We start from the raw sequence: 20636 nt of genomic DNA, 5'->3' as shown, positions 1-20636 counted from the left end.
ATTATTTAAATTTTGAACAGTGTATAATTAGTTGACAGCATAAACACCACGTATAAGAAAGAAGACGTTGTAATTCTACGCGGCTTATAAATAATGTTGCTTCTATTTCCTGGCCCCTTTAGCGTAAGTAAAATTGTATGTAGCCTTGGTGAGTATGTATGCCCGAGCAGTACTGAGAAGCAACTAGGCTGAGCGTGACATGAATAAAGACATCAAAATGCAAAACACTAAATGTTAGGATGTAAGATGCAAAATCTTCCGCTCACATTCCACCAGGTTTTCTCGATTGTTTCGCTCGCTCGTCATTTAGTTTATGTCAATCAATCAATCAAATCTTTATTTCCTTCTATATAGAAGATTTGCAAGAAGATTAACATGAGTTATGTAGTGTGTAATACATATCAAAATGGCTTGCACTGGATAATAGTTTACCGCAGTCATACAATACTGGGACATATGTTACCAAGTGTATTGATTACTGTCTACCAGGAAAGGCAATTAACGCATCCCTTAATATAATTATTCCTTGACCCCTCCACATTTATGTATCGATATACGTTCCGCTATGTGCTTGTGAAAACTGGTTAGTTTAAAACCGGGCGAGAAAAGCCAAGATGTATTCAATATTTTTGATCAATGGACATAACTGGTATTCCGGGTTCCATTAAAAAAAGAAGCGATGTTCCGTTCCAAAACTGATGATCAGCTGTACTCCGAATTTCTTTATCATTATCAAGCATCTGGTGAATGAGAATGGGATTCCAAGGTTGGAGGTGTGACACCCTCACTACTGCATGTGACTAGCATTACACATGTATAGTAAGCCCCATAACTCTGGCTTAACTGTTTGTCGAATTACGTCCCTCATCGTCCCTTGAGCGACTTTCGACTGAAAAATGTGTGTTGGCATACACTTAGTATTCTTGTTCTAATTTCTGAATTGTAAGAACAGTTAATAGCCAGATTTTTTAAAATTCTTTATTCCTTTAAAGATTTGGAATACAATAAATTTAACACTGTCAACGCAACTCTCCTAGATGAGCCTCTACCACATTTACCTTGATCTCCTATTACAGACGACTGTCGTTCTATACAAGGTACGCTAATTACATAATAATAATCAATGATATACAAATGGCATGCACTGAAAAATAGTGATGAAGAATGGAACATCAAATGATTCAACAAGTTCTGTACAATGATATATCCAACAATGACACAGCTTCACCCTATCTCGGTAAATAGCACTTGTTTTACCATATGTGACGATACATCACTAAGCTAGTCGTCTCCACATGCAGGCTTGCCTTATTTAGTGATCTCATAAAAAAACCAACCAAGATGCTCGCTCACTCATTTCTACGATAGGGCTGTTTCTACTAGTCTTCAACAAGCATTTTAAACGAGGCACTCAAGGAATTGTTCATATTGTCCCATCCCCGTCCAAGTTTGAGTCCTTTTTAATAGTCCTGTCCCTGTTACTAGTCACCCACTGTAAGTCCCGTCCCCAACTAGTGTCTCCTATCTAGCGTGTCGGGTGCGGCGCTGCAGGAAGTACTTGAGTGTTTCCTGTTTAAACTCCTCCCATTGCATGTTGGCGTCCAGCCGATCCACAAGCTCTGTCTGTGTCGGGAACGCCTTCGCCTGCACCGGAAATAAAGGGTGTAAGAGAAAGTGCGAGTGAGGATTGTCCAAATAACCATGAAAGGCAAGGACTTTCCTATATGCGCTCCTGTATACGAGCAGCTTCCTTGTCGAAATACGACAAGCATGCAAGCATGGAGTAAAGAAATATTTCAAATCGAAAACAATACATTTGTATCGCTAAACCGTATGGAAAATGAACAACGGAATGGTATGAAAAGTAAACCAAACCATTCTCGGACCGTACCTTTAGTCTTATGAGACTAAAGAGGGCGTCGTCACAGTGCTTCATGAAGAACTTCTTGTTGATGGCTAACACCTCACAGTCCCCGCTCACCTGATGTTAAGAGAATATGTACATAGATCCAATATCTCCAATGTTTTAAAATATGTATCTCGAAATAATTAGTCTAGTGCGTTTTTGTTTAACACTTAGCGACTAAACAACAGAAAAAGTGGCTACTTATAAAAGGGGGGTTATAATACCCAACGCATTCAGTTGTAAAGAAAGCATACCAAGCTTACGGAAGGTCCTCTTTCGTCGTGCTCTAAACAAGACCGCAGACCCTGCAAGCAGTTTCAACAATAGTCATGTCAATGCCAATGAACGGAATAAATAGGGATATATGCAAATACACTTGTCTTTCACGTCCTTAGTTAATAAAAGAGTGAAACGGTCTTATGTATGTCACTTACAAAAGTGTGTCCGGGGTGAAGTGTTTCTATCTGCACGAAGGGTGGCAGCGCCATGCCTTCCTCTACCGGCAAACCGACAGCCTGCTTACTTCGCCTCAGTCCGCCACTGAAATGGACGTTGAAAAATAAAATAAAGCATTGGAAATCATTTATATCGTTGACGAAATCCACTAAAATTATGATGTACTTACTTAATTGGAAATAATGGATGACAAACCTCTCAGACGCGTTGCTTTTTGTCTTCGTAGTCGACGAACCTAAAACAAATATTATTTAACTTAAAATACATGTATTGGGATTAGAAATTGAAAAACTGGAAAATGATATCAAAACAATTGAACTAAGAATGTTTCAATATCCGGAAAGCAAACTCAGTCTCTAACACCTCACCTTCGTGTTCGTCCTCCACGACTACTTCGATGTTGTGTGTGACGATTACTTCGATCGAGGTATCCTCCGTCGCTTCCGGTTTGTCACCCACGTCCTCATCCAATGATTCGTGGCGGACGGAAGGCTGGGTTGTCATGGGCCGCGTCGGCGGTCCACTGCCTCCGATCGACACGGAAACTCGCTGACCCGGGAATGCAGATTGGCTGCGGAGACGGTAGTCGATGCCGGTGTGGTCTGAGTGGCAATTCCGGTGGGCAGGAGCTGCCGCTGTTGGGATAGTGGCACGTCGTATCGTGCTAGGATGGTAGTTTCTTGGGGCATAGCAGGACTTACCTGAAAGTAATTTTCACAAATGCAATCATACGTAAACTGACGAGCGCTATAAGCTTTGAAAATACTTAAGTTAAATGAAATTATAAGTAACCTATATTTGTAGTCGAAACATATTTTGTAGGGTTCTTACGACCTGTTCCGTCGGCGACAAAGTCGAGTATTTTCTTCTTCTTGTGGTAGGAAGACTGTTCCTCCATCTGCTGCTGGATCTTCTTCCGGCGCGCCTTGACATCCACCCGCCCCGGCTCCAGGTGTTTCAACACGCGCGCCTCGCCCTGCACACACAGACGGACATATAGAGATATTGACAAAAAAGCATGCGGCGCCCTGCACGCACGAATGGGATGCTGGGGAAGATTTGCAAAAATGTTCATAGCTAGCATGGTTCTCCAACTTAAAGATATTCCTACCCGTGAATAAACATGCTCGGTAGGATACTGATTGTCTGCCAAAAATGCGGACTCAATTAAGTAATTAATCTCTCTTAAATACAAAGTTTACTTGATAGAAAATTTTTGCAATTACCGATTTTATTACGTAAATCCATTCAATGTCATTGCTGTCTTTCACAATGAGTCGTCCGTACCTGAAAGAACAAATTTGAAAAAGCACATCAACATTGTCGTTTAAATCTGATCAATACTTTATACGGCAATACTCATTTTTTCCGTTTTCTATTCATAGCATTTTTATGCACAAGAAATGCATGTTTATCTCATTTATCGAGACATATCTAATTTCAAAATAAATTCTTTCAATTAATTACATTTGCAAGGACACTCAACGTGTGCACATGCAGCAATGTACTCGTAAAGTTTATAGTTGCTTTAGTTGACCGAGATTAGTTCTACAATGTGGGCGGAAGGGCCATACTTGTATTTGAGGGCGCTCCATGTGCCGGGGTTGTCCAACAGTTTCTGCATCGGGAAGTGCTGGAACACGGCGTCGTTCCTGGAGTAAAAAGGCCCAACATATAATATACGCGCTTGCGGCCGTGCATATTTCAAGATAATTGGTTCTTAATTATAAATTAATAATGACGCAACTAATGATTCATTTACAATTACGGAAAATGACAAAACTGTAAGTTTAGACATTCTAGAATAATAAGGTGCCGTTGTCATCATAATGGAGGGAAACATGTCTCTGTACAATTGAATTTGTACAAGCAAGTGAGATTTAAATTGAAAATAGAGTATGGAAGGTACTCTTTAAGTTTACATGTATTTCGCAATCGAATCAAACCAAAGCTATGGAAACATTTCCGCCCGGACAAACTATAGGTAAGGCTCCTGCATATCAAAACAGGAGTTCTCACCGTACGTGACGAATGCCCCCGAAGTAGCCGAAGTACCAGACAGATCAATGGAATATACCTGCACTCAGGTAGAGCTAACATAAACCATAAGCATATATGCAGGATCACATGATTGTTGACTTCAAGTGTTGGATTAAAAGTTAAGGAACATGGAACTTGTAAAGGGCACGTCCAGTGATAAGGTAATGCGTCTTTCATCAAACAGCTCCCCTTTATATATATGTCAAACATCTGTGCAATGATATTTCAAAATCTTCCATTGCATGACAAAGTTACAGCCCGACGACCACCTAAACTCTTTGTGCTTATGTGTAGCATTCTTTAAGAATTAACCTCTAAGCGTGACCTTGACCTTCGAATACCACCGAATGCCGAATATCTGTGCCAACTTATTTAAAAATCGGCACACGCATGATAAAGTTACAGCCCAGTCACAATCACCTAAATTATAGATGCATATTTGCATTATTTCATTATAATTGCCCTTAAATGTGACCTTGACCTTCGAAGTTATGTCGTGGGTCTTGGAGGTCACAAGTCGTTTTTAAATGTGCCACGTTAATCTCTATGTGCATATTTTACAGTATTCCATAATGACAAAACTTAACATTTGGCATTGACCTTCAGGGTGGGGACTTGTGTCTTGCACAAGACACATTGCCTTTATGTGTCGAACATCTGTACCAGATTATTTCAAAACCGCTACCTGCATGACAAAGGTATATTCCTGACATGATGAAAAAAAACGGTCAAAAGGACAGATGTCCGGACGGACGGACGGTGCGATTTTAATATGCCCACCTTCGGGAGAAAAAGACTATACTGCTTATTCTTTGAATTAATTCACTTGACAAGCACACGGTAAAATGAAAGAAAATGGCAGTGTACGGTACCAATAATTCGCCCACTTTAGAACATTTATTATTATTATTTTAGAAGATCGCAACAAATTATCATGATTGACAACACATTGTTTCCATATATTTTTCTATGAACTTAAACATAAATGTTGAATTAAGCTTTGTGAAAACAGGTATTTTGCGGTGAAATATTCACCATTGACCATAGGTCATAACCTGCCCCCATGCGTGTTAAATATTATTTTGGTTTTGCTTAATCTAGAAAAAAAAATGCATGCAACAATTTTGGTACGATTATTTGGTTTGATTCGGTATATAATGGTGCCACCTAATGCAGTATCAATATCGCCGATAAATTGCCAGTGTTCAGAGAAAAATATATTAGCTTTAGTGTTTCGAATCTACAAGTTAAACACAAAACATAGATTATGACCAAAGGCATGTATTCGATGATGTTGCCAATAAACTTAATCAAACCATAGTTTGTGTGGAAAAATTATAATAAAATTCCGACACTATAACGAATAGGCCCCTAGTACACTTACTTGCATATATCCAAATTTTTCGGATCACAATTGTCTGAAGACATGTTGAAGATGACCCTGTAATCCTGTGGCGAAAAGAATTATATTTTATCAATAGTACGGTCACATTTTTGCTGGGTATCGCGTTTGTATCCGTTTCTTGCACTAAACCAGTTGTTTTTCACTGCAAGGCCTTCCAAACTGTGAACAACATCAGCTGCGAACAACTTCAGTTTATACGAAATTCACAATCGCTGAATATAACAAAGATCAACAGTTTCATTTTCATTGTAAGGAAAATTGAATGTCTTGAACACTTTAATTAATAAAATTAATTATGTTATAATTCACTTTTGGAAATTTCCTGTACAAGTTTGAATAACCGATATGGTTTTGTAAACTGAAATGGTAATTTCTCAAGTAAATGTTGATAAATATTTTTGACATTAAGATGTTGGAAATAATTCTGATTCTTTGAACGTAAGATAGATGAAATATCACCACACGTTTCTATTTGATGAATCATTCAAACCATTGCTCTTATATTCAGTTCTTGCAAGCAAGCGAACACGTATCCTACCACGCGAAATGTTGGCTAATAATAATCCAGATGCGATTAATAACACCGATGTTCTGAATGTCAAACATTTCAATTAACTGTCACCTGATTCCAAGATTCAATAGCCTGGGATTGGATCTTTGATATTTCCAGCAAGTGCGCTCAAGCATTATTCCGTAACAACAAATTATTATAAGCAAGGCATTGAGCTATTTTTTGTCACAGAAAAATCCAAAATTAATGGGCAGTGATTGTTCTCCTTATCAATGTTTGCTGTTTGCTGTCTACGCTGGAGGATCGCTCTACACTGATACAACCAACGCATTAATAAAACATTTATAATTCGCAATATGATCAAACGTAGTTATATCCGACAGAATAAAAGTATATTTCAAACATACAAAGCACACCAATGTCTTAATTATTTTTTTGCAAACGAGCGCCGATTCACGCTTTACAATATATACAGGAGACCTTATTCTATTCTGAAATCGAATATAGATTTTTCTGCCATCCGTGGAAATTACCATCTATTGTCCTGTTAAACTGATTTTAAAAACTTTTACCAATGCGTTCTTTTATGACATTTTACAATTGAATAAATAAACACTTATTCATCGTTCTCTCTCATAAATTCCGCCATCATTTATATTTCAAATGTGCTACTCTGAAAGCAAATAAGGCGGTCGGATAAGATAAATGTTTTTACTTCAATAAACAGACAGAAAAAAGTGATTAAAAGTTAAGGCAGTGTGCCAATGGAACGAACATCAATATTATTGATGAACACGCGTCAACATGGATTAAGGAAATGAATAACGCTTGCGCAATATGCAATCAGTTGTAATGCACGCATTGGTATCTAAATGAAAATCGTTCAACCATTTATAATTTGTAATTAAAAACGCATATATCTGAAAGTATGACGTTTAAGCATGGACGCTGAAAGATCTGCTCATAGTGTGGGTTTCTGTGTTTCTATGTATATAAGCCCTTGGAAGACATTTTAGACTTAATCATTGAAATTAACTGTTAAAAAGCAACAACATAAAATACTTTTTTTCTAAGAGTATATATCCATATATGTTTTTTAGTGTAAACACTCATGGCTCCGCCAATGGGATCACCAGATGAATTCTGATTTAGTCATTAAGAAAGCATCAGACAAAAACAACCGCATAATTTTCATTAATTCATGAATCGGTTTGATTAAGTAAGTTAGTTAGCAATGGGCGCATGTGCACTGGATAGAATAGAAGCATTCGCGCGAACACTTATTAATGTTTGCTTATATATGCAAAATAACATTGGCTGATGGGCTGCGCCCAGCTTATGCCGAATTTATAGCTTAAAAAAAGAAAGAAACAATAACTATTACTTCTTGATTTCTTGTACAAGAAATGCGCAGATTTGCACTAAATGTAAGATTTGGGCTTTTCATCATCACATAATAAACCGAACTTTTCCCGTTTCGTGGGGATTTACTCACGAATCTGTGGAGGTAGAGGATCTCTACGTCGTCCTTGGAGAGCACAGTTGCGCGCCGGGACGACCCACAGATCAGGTCCTCCTCCTGCGAGACGGAAGGATATGTACATTTAAGCAACACCAACAATTGTTCAAAGAAAGTAAGAAGACATCTTTTTGAACTTCGTTTTGTGTTAGTGCGTTTATCTATGCATGCACATAATTGTCGATTGATCATTCCGTCACTGTCAAAAGTATAACATTATCTTAATTCGTTTTACACGGGTAACCTACCAACCATTCAGGGTAACACGTGGTAAATTACACCCATCCGTCTACCACCTGCCCACATACCCGCGTCCAGCTACCACCTGCCAACTTACCTCCGTCCGTCTACCACATGGTAACTTATCCCCGTCCAGCTACCACCTGCCAACTTACCCCTGAAGGTCTACCATCTGCCAACTTACCCCCGTCCGTCTACCACCTGCCAACTTACCCCCGTCCGTCCACCACCTGCCAACTGACCCCCGTCCAGCAATCACCTGCCCACTTACCCCCATCCAGCTACCAACTGCCAACTTACCCCCGTCCGTCTACCACCTGCCAAATTACCGCCGTCCATCTATGTCTTGCCAACTTACCCCCGTCCGTCTACCACCTGCCCACTTACCCCCGTCCAGCTATCAACTGCCAACTTACCCCCGTCCGTCTATCACCTGCCAACTTACCCCCGTCCAGCTACCAACTGCCAACTTACCCCCGTCCGTCTAAAACCTGCCCACTTACCACTTTCCGGCTACCACCTGCCAACTTACCCCGTCTAGCTATAACCTGTCCACTTACCACCGTCCAGCTACCACCTGCACACTTACCTCCGTCCGTCTACCACCTGCCAACTTACCCCCGTCCGTCTATCACCTGCCAACTTACCCCCGTCCGTCTACCACCTGCCAACTTACCCCCGTCCGTCTTCCACCTGCCAACTTACCCCCATCCGTCTACCACCTGCCCACTTACCACTTTCCGGCTACCACCTGCCCACTTACCCCTGTCCGGCTACCACCTGCCCACTTACCCCTGTCCGGCTACCACCTGAAAACTTACCCCTGTCCGGCTACCACCTGCCAACTTACCCCTGTTCGGCTACCACCTGGTAACTTCCCCCGTCCAGTTATCAACTGCCAACTTACCCCGTTCGTCCACCACCTGGTAACTTACACCGTTCGTCTTTCAACTGGTAACTTACACCCGTCCCTCTACCACCTGGTAACTTACACCGTCCGCCTACCACAGGGTAGCTATCATCCGCCAGTCTACCACCTGGTTACTTACACCGTTTGTCCACCAGCTGGTAACTTACACAATGCGTCCACCACCTGGTAACATACACCCACCCGTCTTTCAACTGGTAACTTACACCTGCCCGTCTTCCACCTGGTAACTTACACAGTCCGTATACCACCTGGTAACTAACCTTCGTCAGTCTACCACCTGGTTACCTACACCGTTCGTCCACCACCCGGTAACTTACACCGTTCGTCCACTACCTGGAAACTAACCTCCGTTAATCTATGACCTGGTTACTTACACCGTTCGTCCAACACCTGGTAACTTTCACCGTTCGTCCACCACCTGGTAACTAACCTCCGTCAGTCAACCACCTGGTAACTTACACCGTCCGTCCACCACCTGGAAACTAACATCCGTTAATCTATGACCTGGTTTCTTACACCGTTCGTCCACCACCTGGTAACTTACATCCGCTCGTCTTCCACCTGGTAACTTACACCGTCCGTCCACCACCTGGTAACTTACACCGTCCGTCCACCACCTGGTAACTTGCACCGTCCGTCCACCACCTGGTAATTTACACCGTCCGTCCACCACCTTGTAACTTACAACCGTCCGTCCACCAACTTGTAACTTACACCGTCCGCCCACCACCTTGTAACTTACACCGTCCGCCCACCACCTTGTAACTCAAACCCATCCGTCCTACACCTTGTAACTTACAACCGTCCGTCCACCACCTGGTAACTTACACCGTCCGCCCACCACCTTGTAACTTACACCCATCCGTATACAACCTGGTAAAACATCCCCGTCCGTCTACCAACTGCATGGTTACTTACCCCGAACTTCTGTCCAGACTCGATCTCCTCCGTCTGTTTTCTACCTTCTGGCTTCTCTACCACTGCAACAGTCAAACGTACAATGCTAAGCACTTAAAGAGGGTGACCGTGTCTTAAACAGTTGCGTCTTACAATCAGAAATATCATGCAAAACAATAAAAAGGAGATATTGAAAAGAAATTGTCATTTAAGATAAGACACACGTATCATATTAATCTGATTGATTCGAGATATATCATGTGCACTAAATTCATGGACATTTATATTAACTTCTCAAATTAAAATCAGGACTTAAGGCGGATCGTAAATGACACAGACAATAATCCCACAGTGGCAGCACGCAGGTACAAATCGATTTAATAACAGGACAACATTAATCAAGACACCGAAGGATTTAATTTTCCTGTCATCTTGCTAAATAAATATCACACTGCTCACTTGTTATATTCGTTCAATTTGGGGGAATCTCAGCAACAGACGGCAACGAAGATTTAAACGCTATAGAGAAAGTGATTGTTAATTAATCCCCAGCCACGGAGTTGGGAGGGGATTATAGGAATGCACTTCGTCCGTCCGTCTGTCTGTCCTTCCGTCCGTCCGTCAGTCCGTCCGCTCACACGAATGGGTATATTTTGAGTACTAATTCCTTCATTCCTTTTCCGTCCGTCCGTCTGTCTGTCTGACTGTAACATATCGTGTCTGGGCTATAACTAACTGCATTGATGGATTACCATATAACCTGGCACAAAGTTGCCCTTATTGAGACGATGTGCAGTAACCTTGACCTCGGTCCATACCTCAGAGGTCAAGGTCACACGAGATATTTTAAGGTCAGATTTCACATGCTCTTGTCCGGGTTATATCTTTATTTTACTGATGCATTGATGGATTACCAAATAACTTGGTACAAATGTTGTCCTCATTGAGACAATGTGCATGACCCTGGTCCGTAGCTCCAAGGTCAAAGTCACACGAGACAAGGTCGCACTCTTCCGAGCATTATCATTTTTAGCATGAATTTTAATATTTTAATAAACAATGGATACAAATGTGATAATAACTTTATAACATGTGTTTCCGCTTCAAAAGCAGTAAAACAATGTTATGACGTCACTACAATATATATGTATCACTTTATCGAAAATTCTTAAGGCCTGCTGTTTCATCGATGTTATAAATCACAGACTCATTTGACATTTTCCTTCTTATTTTTTAGCTAAAATAACCAATGACATTAATCTTACCAATACTACACACAATCTGAATAACTTTAACTAATATCCTTTTATAACATATTTATTTATATTTAGGTTACAGATCAAAACTTGGATTTCCTATTTTCCCACTCTTGACCAGTGGTAGTGTACATTTTTGGTCAGATTCAACGTACCAGGGTCAATGCTGTTTTTATGCAATCGGACAGTCAACCAGATGACGTTAATACACCACGAAAGAACCAATATAGCTGCAGTTTCTTAGTATTCCATTGTGTCACTAGACTAGTAAGCATTATATAAAAAATACTGTATTTAACTTGTTTTCATGGTAACCATTACTGAATACCATCTTCTTACTACGGTACTCACGTTCGCCTGATAACAGGAAGTAGATCCCGTCCGGCGCCAGCCCGCGTCGCAGGATTACCCGATTGCGGCCGTACCTGAGGTTAATAACGGTGTTTAATATTATGTTTAGTTGCGCTTATGTGCCTAACATTTGACCAGAGGGGCAAAATTCCCGCCATGGTAAAAAAACGCGGCCAAATTATGCTTAAGTATTTTTGGGCTCGTTTATGAAGCAATTGAGTAAAATGAATATCTTTATTAAAATGCCAATAGTTTTTGTTAAAAAATACATAATACATAACGATGAAGCGATGAAGCTAGTATTACTAATATATGGTATTATACATGTTTGTATTTAAGACCATTGCAGTAATTTCCAGAAAAAAACAAACATTTACGTGACTTTCCAAAACAAAATGACATGCTGTCAGAAAAGAGAAACATTTAAGCGTATGCTGTACGTGTTCATAATTGTTTCATACTAAAAAAAGAATAAAACATGTGTTTAAAATTGATATTTTTCAAAGTATCAGCTGAAGCAGGAGTGCGGTAGATTTGAAATAGTTGTATTTTAAGGTTTAGCACTCCATTTTGACTCAAGACCAAATAGCCAAATTTAAAAACCAAATAGTTCAATAAGACACACAAACATGGTATTTCAACATTTCAGATTTTTGAAGAAATAATCTGCCGATAAATAAAAAAGAGTAAAAAATACCAGGGACCAAATCAATTATTGCGCTTATATTACACGCAAAAAACAAAGGTGGCGGGGGAGGATTTACCGCACCTACAGACTTGGTGCATATTTGACCCCGAAGGTATGTTTTCTACAATGGGTGTTGCGTATATATACCCCAGAGGGAAAATCTCTCCATACACGTGGCATTCGTTTATACTTCGTCTCATATAAAAGTGAATGGTTACTGCGCACACCTCAGTTGATTGAATACATTATTTTTCAAAGACGACAATTAGAGATAAGGCAAATGTAATACTGGTCGTAGAAGGCTTTCTGGCAGATCTCCTTCTGTATGGAGAGCGGGTACTCGTTGAAGGCCTTGCTGATGTTCTTCATGCAGCGCACAACCTGCCAAGGGCAACCAGATAGGTTACAACCAGTCCAAGACAAGTTTGCTATGTTCTCTTCTTTGTTATTGTATTATGTTTTTAATGCAGATGACATCTTTGTAATTATATAAAATCATGCAATATCGAAATATATAAAGTCTGCAACCCCTGTTTTGGTACGTCGTATTCAATGGCTATTAAAGAAAGATGCCACATAATTTGTACAAAAATGCAATTTCGTTTCACATACTTTATAACCACTAGTATTTGGTACGCATTATTCTGGTAAAAATGATCGGTACGCAAGGGGGTGGTGTTAGACAACTTCTGCCATACCTCAACAAGCTGATCCTCTGTGCGAGTCCCAGGTCTCTGTTTCATTATTTTTCTAATTTCATCTGTCAGATAATCCTGAGAAAAGAATAGTTCAGCACTTCAAATGAACATTCCCTTTGATAGTATCTACCATACTCACATAATATGTTACAGTAATAGAATTTGTTTAATTTGTGTGGTTATATTGAAATAGAAATACATCAATTACTATCATTACAATGATGAGTTCACATGTTATCATGACCGGGGTATACCTCTGCCTTCTTGTGTCTCATGTATTCGGTAACATCGAAACTGAGCTGTTCGAGTTCCTGGTTCTCATTGGGGACGAACGTGACAAAAGCCCGCCCCTTCTTCTTGTCGTTGGTTAGGGCGTTGGCTGCCGCTATATTGTCCACAAGCGCGAACCAGGCCTCCTGGGACACAGAGTCCGCCAGTAATCTGCGGTAAACGACTGAATGCCTTTAACTGTATATATTTTAAAACCAGTTTTCCATTGTATTACTTCAATCGTGCCTTAAATTCAATCACGGATAAACCTTGCGTATTCTCATTATATTAACTTACAATTTTCATGTTCCAAATGGCTGACAACGGAACAAATGGTCCCACTCTTTACGACTTGTTTGTTTGTACCAGTATGACCTTATGGTAAAGCAATTATTTACATAATAATCATGTAATGGTTTAACTACAGTAACGAAATAGTTAAGTAGCAATTGACCAGTCGCAAGATATATATAACTTATAGTATCGCAATTACAACGTAATTATATAGAGAATAGTTGTTGAATTCAGTGTAAGATCGTATTTTATTTTACACGTGTCTTCGAAAAACGTATGGAAATTTAGTCGTTTTATGATCACGAATGAAATAAAATATACGAACTGACACTAAAACAAAATTAGTATTTTAATTTATTTTTCTAAATGCCGCTTTTTGGTAAGAGTGTTTTCTTTGCCGCTACCCGTAGGACACCCCTCACGTAGAATGTTCGGGACTCCACAATCCCAATTGCGTCCCATGCCATGATATTGACACCAATTACGCAATTCATAGTAACCTTATATGAACGATATTGAATTGTTTTAGTCCAGGAGTTGGATGACCGTACTGTTTGTTCCCGAGTCATTATATAAACTTAAACTATTCCCTTGTACATGAAATGATATGCATTTTTAATAGCGATTTCTTAAAGTTCGCATCCTAAGCAAATTATTCAAAAATATGTTTGAAATTGGCTACCATGGTAACCATTTCCGTATAATAATACCTTTAGTTTACTAGTATATGGCTCTTGGACTATACTGGTAACTGTAACGTACCCTTTACAGACGTGGCAGACCTGGATGAGAAGCTTGACAGCTCGCGCCACGCGCCGGAACCGCACAAACGGCTGAAATCACGCCAAAAATATAACCTTGTTAGGAAACCGAACAGTCGATACATGTTTCACATCGTGTAAAAGTAACATGAGTGAAAAATACTGAAACTTTGCTTTCTGCACAATTTGTCTTGAAACTTATGATTTTGTCCGACTTACTGAAGGTATTTCCTTCTGAAACAATAAGCTGCTGATGTACAAATTATAATCGATTTTGTTACATTTTTTTGAACAATTTCAAAGAAAGTGACGATAATTAAAACTATTGTGTATATTATAATAATTTAATAACGCAAATCTGTATTTATTAGAAATGTAACAATTGACTTACACAACAATCAGAATTATCCATCAAGTATAAAAAAAATCCACAATCAAACGGTTAGTAAAATGTGAACAGACTTGGTGAAAGGAATGAAACGCATACATGTGCACGAACTAAAGCTGAATGTCTGAGAGATGGAAAACTAATTTGATTTCAAAACATATAGATAAAATATAATGTCATTTTATTCATTTACTTTGGGTCATAAAGGGTATAAAATCTGAGATGTGAACATTATTAATTAAACAAATACGATAAAGTTATACTATAAATACGAAAATGTTGGGACAAAATAGTATTGACATATTTAATAATCACTTTAAAAATCCGTACATTCAGCTGCGAAATGAACATAAAAGAAAGGAAATAATACAAATAACATGTAAACAGCTCACTTTAACAGGGTACGATCTTCTTTTCAATATACCAGTGTACATAACACCCAAAACTGAGATGTAAGGGATTTTATTAATGTAACAATAATAATTTCACATCTTCAATGCGGTTCGCTGAATCATTTTCTGCTTCATTGCGTGTATTATACTTGATGAAAGGGCAGTGTCACTCCATATATAAATGTGAAAATCTAATTATAAAAATATAAGTTTGTTTAACAGTTTTCACAACTACAACACATATAAACCACGCAATGCCATATAAAACATGTAACTAAATATTGTCAGCAAACATGTATACGAACAGAACAGGAGCTCACTTACTAAATACACCTTGAAAGAAAGAAAAAATAAAAAAAGTTAAATTAAGATAAATGACATTTCGAGAAGGCTTGCTTGTATTCTACTAAAGCTCAAATCAGGAATATTCCAACCTGGGGGATTTAGTATACACTTGCTTACGAAATCGAATAAGTAACGGGTATTGAAGCCGGTGTTCAGGCAGTGAAAATGCTGAATTTTACAATTGCTGTCAGCTTTTCACCATTTCTGTTGATGTTTGCAATCGATGATTTCAGTTAATTAAAACGACAGTGTGAAACAATCTACATGATGTACATGATCTATAATGTTGCGTTTTTATTTCAATTCATAATTCATAAACCACAAAACGGTCACCTTACAACAACAGAAAATACTATTGCAATATAAAAATATGATTTTATGACGTTTGGATATTATTTTAATGGGCTAAGCTTGACTGAGTTATAAATCGGAAGAATAACATTTTCTGAAAGCCTTATTAATATCAATGGCAACTCAATATTTGCTTAACTATTATAATTAATATATGATTAAATTGATTTTAACGATAGCGTGCTGTAAACGTCTGAATGAGCATTTCAAGACGGTTGCTACCTTTTCCTCCTCCTCTTCGCGGACGTCGTCTTCCGGTTTTGATGACGACACTTCCGGAACGGTGGTCTGCTCCTTCTCCTCCTCCTCTTCGTCATCAAAAAAGTCGATTTTGGTTTTCAATTGCATTGCAGACATTGTTAATGTTCACTCTTACACCAGAGTACACGTGACAATCCGCTTAGATGCCCACGTTGATTAACATGGTATTTTGATATATTCTACCAGCAGCAATGTAACACACCTTTAAAAAATTAACGAATCGTATTTAGACAAATAAAACTAGGTTGAACATTAAATTAACACATTTGGCGTTTTCAATTTCTTTCAAACTCAAACACACACACATTATCCCAGTCTATGTTATGATTAATATATATATTATATATATATATATATATTTCGCGTATACATTTCGTCATTTTAATATAATATGCTCTAGGGTATCAAACTCAAAATCAAATGTTTGAATACATAAGTACATCTTTCCCGTAGACTATATCAATTAAGTGAACTCATGAAATGAATGCATTTCCTTCATTTTTTCTAATCACTTGAGAATCGAGTCAAGTCATTTTAAATGACATGGCTATAAAAGCAGTTACAAACCTAGAAAAAATACACTAACATATACTCAGATATAACGTTTCTGTTTTACCAGCATGGAACTAGATCCTCGGGCTGGAAATATCTCTAATTTACTGTACAGCTCCATCTTTTTTGAAATTCTGAGGCCAACTGCATTTCCTGACGATGCATTGAAAGCAACGATCATGGAAACAGTGTCCGACAATGCTGAATGAAACATAATCCCTCATACGGGACCAGGGACTCTTGAATCGGCTGCGTATTAATTATTCATTTCTGCTGATTTAAACTTGCAATCAGATTAATAAGGAATTTCCGTGAAAATTGATTTTACAAATCACGATAGGACCACCATTCAAGTCGGAAAATTAAAGGCAGTTCTTAATTGTCGACGGCACTAATATAGCTTATGCATTGAATGGGATATTTTTTTCATTTTTTCATTCTGTGTTTATAACGACGAGCTGTATATGCTTAAGTTAAATAAACATTAGGTTCTGTTCTGTTCTGTGATATAGCCAAACTACCGTGAAGTGTGAAAATAGAGTTTATACTATAGTATGTTATATAATAATAATAATAATTCTGAATAATAATAATAATAATAATAATAATAATAATAATAATAATAATAATAATAATAATAATAATAATAATTCTGAATAATAATAATAATAATAATAATAATAATAATAATAATAATAAAAACCAAACCGTTCAATATCCACCAAACAGTTTGAAAACAACAACAGCACAGTGCATTTTTATTATTATTCCATGTGTTTTCAAAATAATATTTCGAGCAATGATAATAAGAATGATAATGTGGCTGTTTAAAACGAATTATCAAATGTTTATGTAAATGTAGAATAAATAAAGGTTAGCTTCTTTTTGAATTGTTTCAACTAGATATAGATACAGTTCAAATGTGAACTGATATTGATAGATGATACAATTGACAATCAGACGTTATTAAAGAGCACAATGCCTTCTTTTTGTACCATACCGACACACTTGATATCGAGTTACTCTATCAGTGATCCATGCTCAAGACCATGGCATCCTGAAACAATTTACTCTGTCTGTATATCCTATTAAGAACCAAGTATCTCAAAATTTACAATACAACAAATATATATCCAACTGTATGTTTAGCTATAGCTGTACTTTGATGATGTTGCTGTATTCTAAAGTATATTGACATCTATAATAATACAGCTGTAGCATTCGTCTGTCTCCAAAAAATACAACTGTATATTTACCTACTTGTTTTAAAAGCTATAGTTGCAGCTGATTTGACTTACAGTTGTATGTTTCAGCCACAGCCATAAATAAACAGCCGTAGCTGTGCTTTCAAATGTAGATGTTGCTCTAAAATACATCCGTAACTATATTTTGTGTCGTACTCTTGTTGATTAATATATCTGCGGCTGTGACGTCTGACTGTTTTTTTTTATTTATAGATACAGCTATAAACATACAGCTACAGCTGTACTTCAGAATGAATGAAATGCAGCGGTAGCACTAAATTTGCAGCTGTAGCTATACTTTGTGGCTTACGGTTGCTGATCCTGTGGGTTAGTCATAATATACATTTTGTAACAAGATGTCTGACTTCAAATGTTCTAACAGCCATCTGAAAAGTCACCGAATAGAACGATTTAGCGGCATGATTTAAAAACGATTACGGAATATGCACGTATGAACATTTTCAAATGTTCAATTACGATTAAAGAAAATGATACTAAATGGTGGCAACAGTGGTAGGATGTGTTTGTTACGGGTGAGGTATGATATATGTTCTGTTAGGGTGAAACCCAGACACACTACTCACAGATACGCCTGCTCTGAACGCCTTCATGATGGAAGGAGCGGTCATGACTGTCTTTAGCCCGCCGTCCTTCAAGAAGCTCTCTTTACGGTTGACTGCCTTATGCGTAAGCAATCTGTTCTGTGCTGCCATCTTCTTTTGTTGCTGTCCTAGTATGGCAGCGTTCGCGAACATCGCTGTCGTGTCGCGTCTGCTCAGCCCTGCACTCGAGGCTGACCGCTGACTCTCCTGCACGAGCAATGCCGTTCGCTTTCCGGCTACACTGTTCCGTCCAGACAAGTTGTTATGGCCAGGAGCCAGCATCCCCTGGACGCTGTTTCGTCCACCAAGCGGCGTTGCATTCCGGCTGTCCGGTTTAATTGCCGTCCCGACATGATGTCTATTTCGCGTTTCCACGTCAGAACTCATTTTCTAGGACGACCGATTAAACAGACCTACAGTATGTGTACACGGCTAGATCCAATTCCACTTAATGACAACATAACAATCATATTGAAAAAGTTCATCCCTTAATTCGTTTCTAGTATCATTGAACATTGGTCCGCAATATTATTTTAACAATATTAAACGCTTTAAATGACTTATGAAACGTTTTAATCTCAGGCTAATTTGAGATTATCTTTATCCCAAATAGGTTGAAGGATTAATGCAGAAATAAATGGGTCCCAGTTAAAGATCGTCGTTCAATGAATTTAAAGCTCACAGAATCGGTAAAAGTACAACTTTATAATATTCCAATGGCCACTCTTATGCCATTGCCTATGCATTACGGGGCATTCGTTCTTTGGTTATTTGAGATCATTGCTAGTTTCAATTGTTTCCAATATGATCAACTATCAGACTGTCACAAACAACAGCTAAAATAACTATATGGATACAAGACTCTAGACCTAGATATAGTTTATTGTGGTAAAAGTACACCTATGAATACGTCAATGAGTACAAATACCGGCAGCATTTGGATAATACATTGCGGGTGATGTAGATCTCGTTACGTCAAACATACGGTGACATTTTAGTCCGAATGTCATGCTTTTTGAAAATGAATACATGTTCAGATCGACATTTGAGATAACAGTGATTGTCCGAATGTCAAGCTGGCTCTTCACTGCAAGTTACTTTGCATGTGACATTAATTTCAACATCATGTGTGACAGTGATCTAATGTTGAACTAATTCGTAATTCAGCTCTGTTTTAATATTTAAACTGAAAACGTTCGCCGGCTGAATGTTCAGGTCACTCAGACGGTCATTGGGCTAAATATAATTTAACAAATCGCCGACAAGATGTTGTTTTTGTGTTGGTTCGATATTCTGGCAGCCTTACATGTATATGACAACGCCAGGATGTTGCGCTGGTTTTGAAAAAGTCAAAACTCCGAAAATTTCTTTCGCACTCTGATGGTTTAATTCCATTTTGAGTGCACGTGCTAAAAAGAGATTTAATATTCGTAAATGCTTTTGTAACGGTCCGCTGAAATCGGCGGATGTGCGTTCATAGTATAACATTCCGTTATAGACGGAAGTACGTTCATAGTTCGTATGTTTACTTGTCACGATGGTAATATGCAAATTAGCAAAGCCCGGGTTCTGTGTTGATAGAGAATTTAGAGTATATAAAGACCAGTGGACCCCTTCAGGGTCGAGCATGCTTTTGTATGAAGGGATCTGTTCAGTGGTGTTTGTTTGACGTCGCACGTTACACTTTTTACACTGTAACACATTTTTAATCCCCGTGACAGCCACTTTATTTGGTATATATTGCAACATCAGATTACATAATATTATGTTTGGTCTCAGTGAATGAGCAAACAGTAATGTACTGTACCTGCAATATTTAGTCTCCAAGGTGGTTCATGGACATGAGCTGGGAGTAGGATTGCCCAGTGCCACTGAGATTCTAGGCAGTGCCAGTATCAGTATAAATACAAAAGGCCTAGGGGCAATACTAAAAGGCTGACCAAATGATAGCTAAAGAACTTCAGCGAACACGTTATATATTACCTTTTTGGATGTGTTGTAAACATCAAAAAAATAAATATCAACATTAAAGTTATGGAAGCCAGAACTAACCAAATGACTGCCCATATACTGTATATATAAAGGGAAAAGGCTGACCAGAAAATTAAATAGAATTTAAAAGATGTTTTTAATAATCACATTTTAACCTTGAAACATTTGACGGCAGATCATTGAATCCACAGAAATAGAATTTAAGAAGTTTATATGATTTATAAGTAGAAATAACTCGCGGTTTGGCCGATTGGGACGAGTTTCCTATGGTACATAGAGTGGTGGC

At 38.3% G+C, this 20636-nt stretch overlaps 1 protein-coding gene across 2 annotated transcripts; it reads right to left on the bottom strand.

Annotated features, from left to right (window-relative positions):
* Positions 1-970: 970 nt before the first annotated feature.
* On the bottom strand, positions 971-17346 carry LOC128227000 (uncharacterized). Of its 2 annotated transcripts, none has more exons than XM_052937154.1 (19): positions 17221-17346; positions 15922-16162; positions 14225-14295; positions 13153-13339; positions 12899-12973; positions 12490-12581; positions 11513-11586; positions 9927-9988; positions 7814-7897; positions 5787-5851; positions 3937-4014; positions 3589-3649; positions 3194-3338; positions 2731-3063; positions 2558-2597; positions 2341-2446; positions 2161-2211; positions 1892-1981; positions 971-1644 (listed from the first exon to the last, which is right to left on the bottom strand). In XM_052937154.1, the coding sequence occupies exons 2-19, from the start codon at positions 16054-16056 to the stop codon at positions 1522-1524; spliced, it is 1872 nt and encodes a 623-aa protein (XP_052793114.1). In that variant the 5' UTR covers positions 16057-16162; positions 17221-17346; the 3' UTR covers positions 971-1521. The 2 variants fall into 2 exon arrangements, with proteins under 2 accessions (XP_052793114.1, XP_052793115.1); XM_052937155.1 differs by having other exon boundaries at positions 3197-3338.
* Positions 17347-20636: the final 3290 nt, after the last annotated feature.

This window comes from Mya arenaria, chromosome 3, assembly GCF_026914265.1.
Source record: "Mya arenaria isolate MELC-2E11 chromosome 3, ASM2691426v1".
Classification (NCBI taxonomy): Eukaryota; Metazoa; Mollusca; class Bivalvia; order Myida; family Myidae; genus Mya; species Mya arenaria.
The sequence above is the reverse complement of the archived record's forward strand: the minus strand, read 5'-3'. Positions and strand labels throughout refer to the sequence as shown.

Excerpts from the sequence above, each read along its gene's own strand:
- LOC128227000 (XM_052937154.1), bottom strand. The coding sequence starts at position 16,056 with ATGTCTGCAATGCAATTGAAAACCAAAATCGACTTTTTTGATGACGAA. Across the intron at positions 4,015-5,786 it reads AAAAATTTGGATATATGCAA|GAACGACGCCGTGTTCCAGC; the intron begins GTAAGTGTACTA and ends TTTTTACTCCAG. Across the intron at positions 2,212-2,340 it reads TTCACCCCGGACACACTTTT|GGTCTGCGGTCTTGTTTAGA; the intron begins GTAAGTGACATA and ends AACTGCTTGCAG.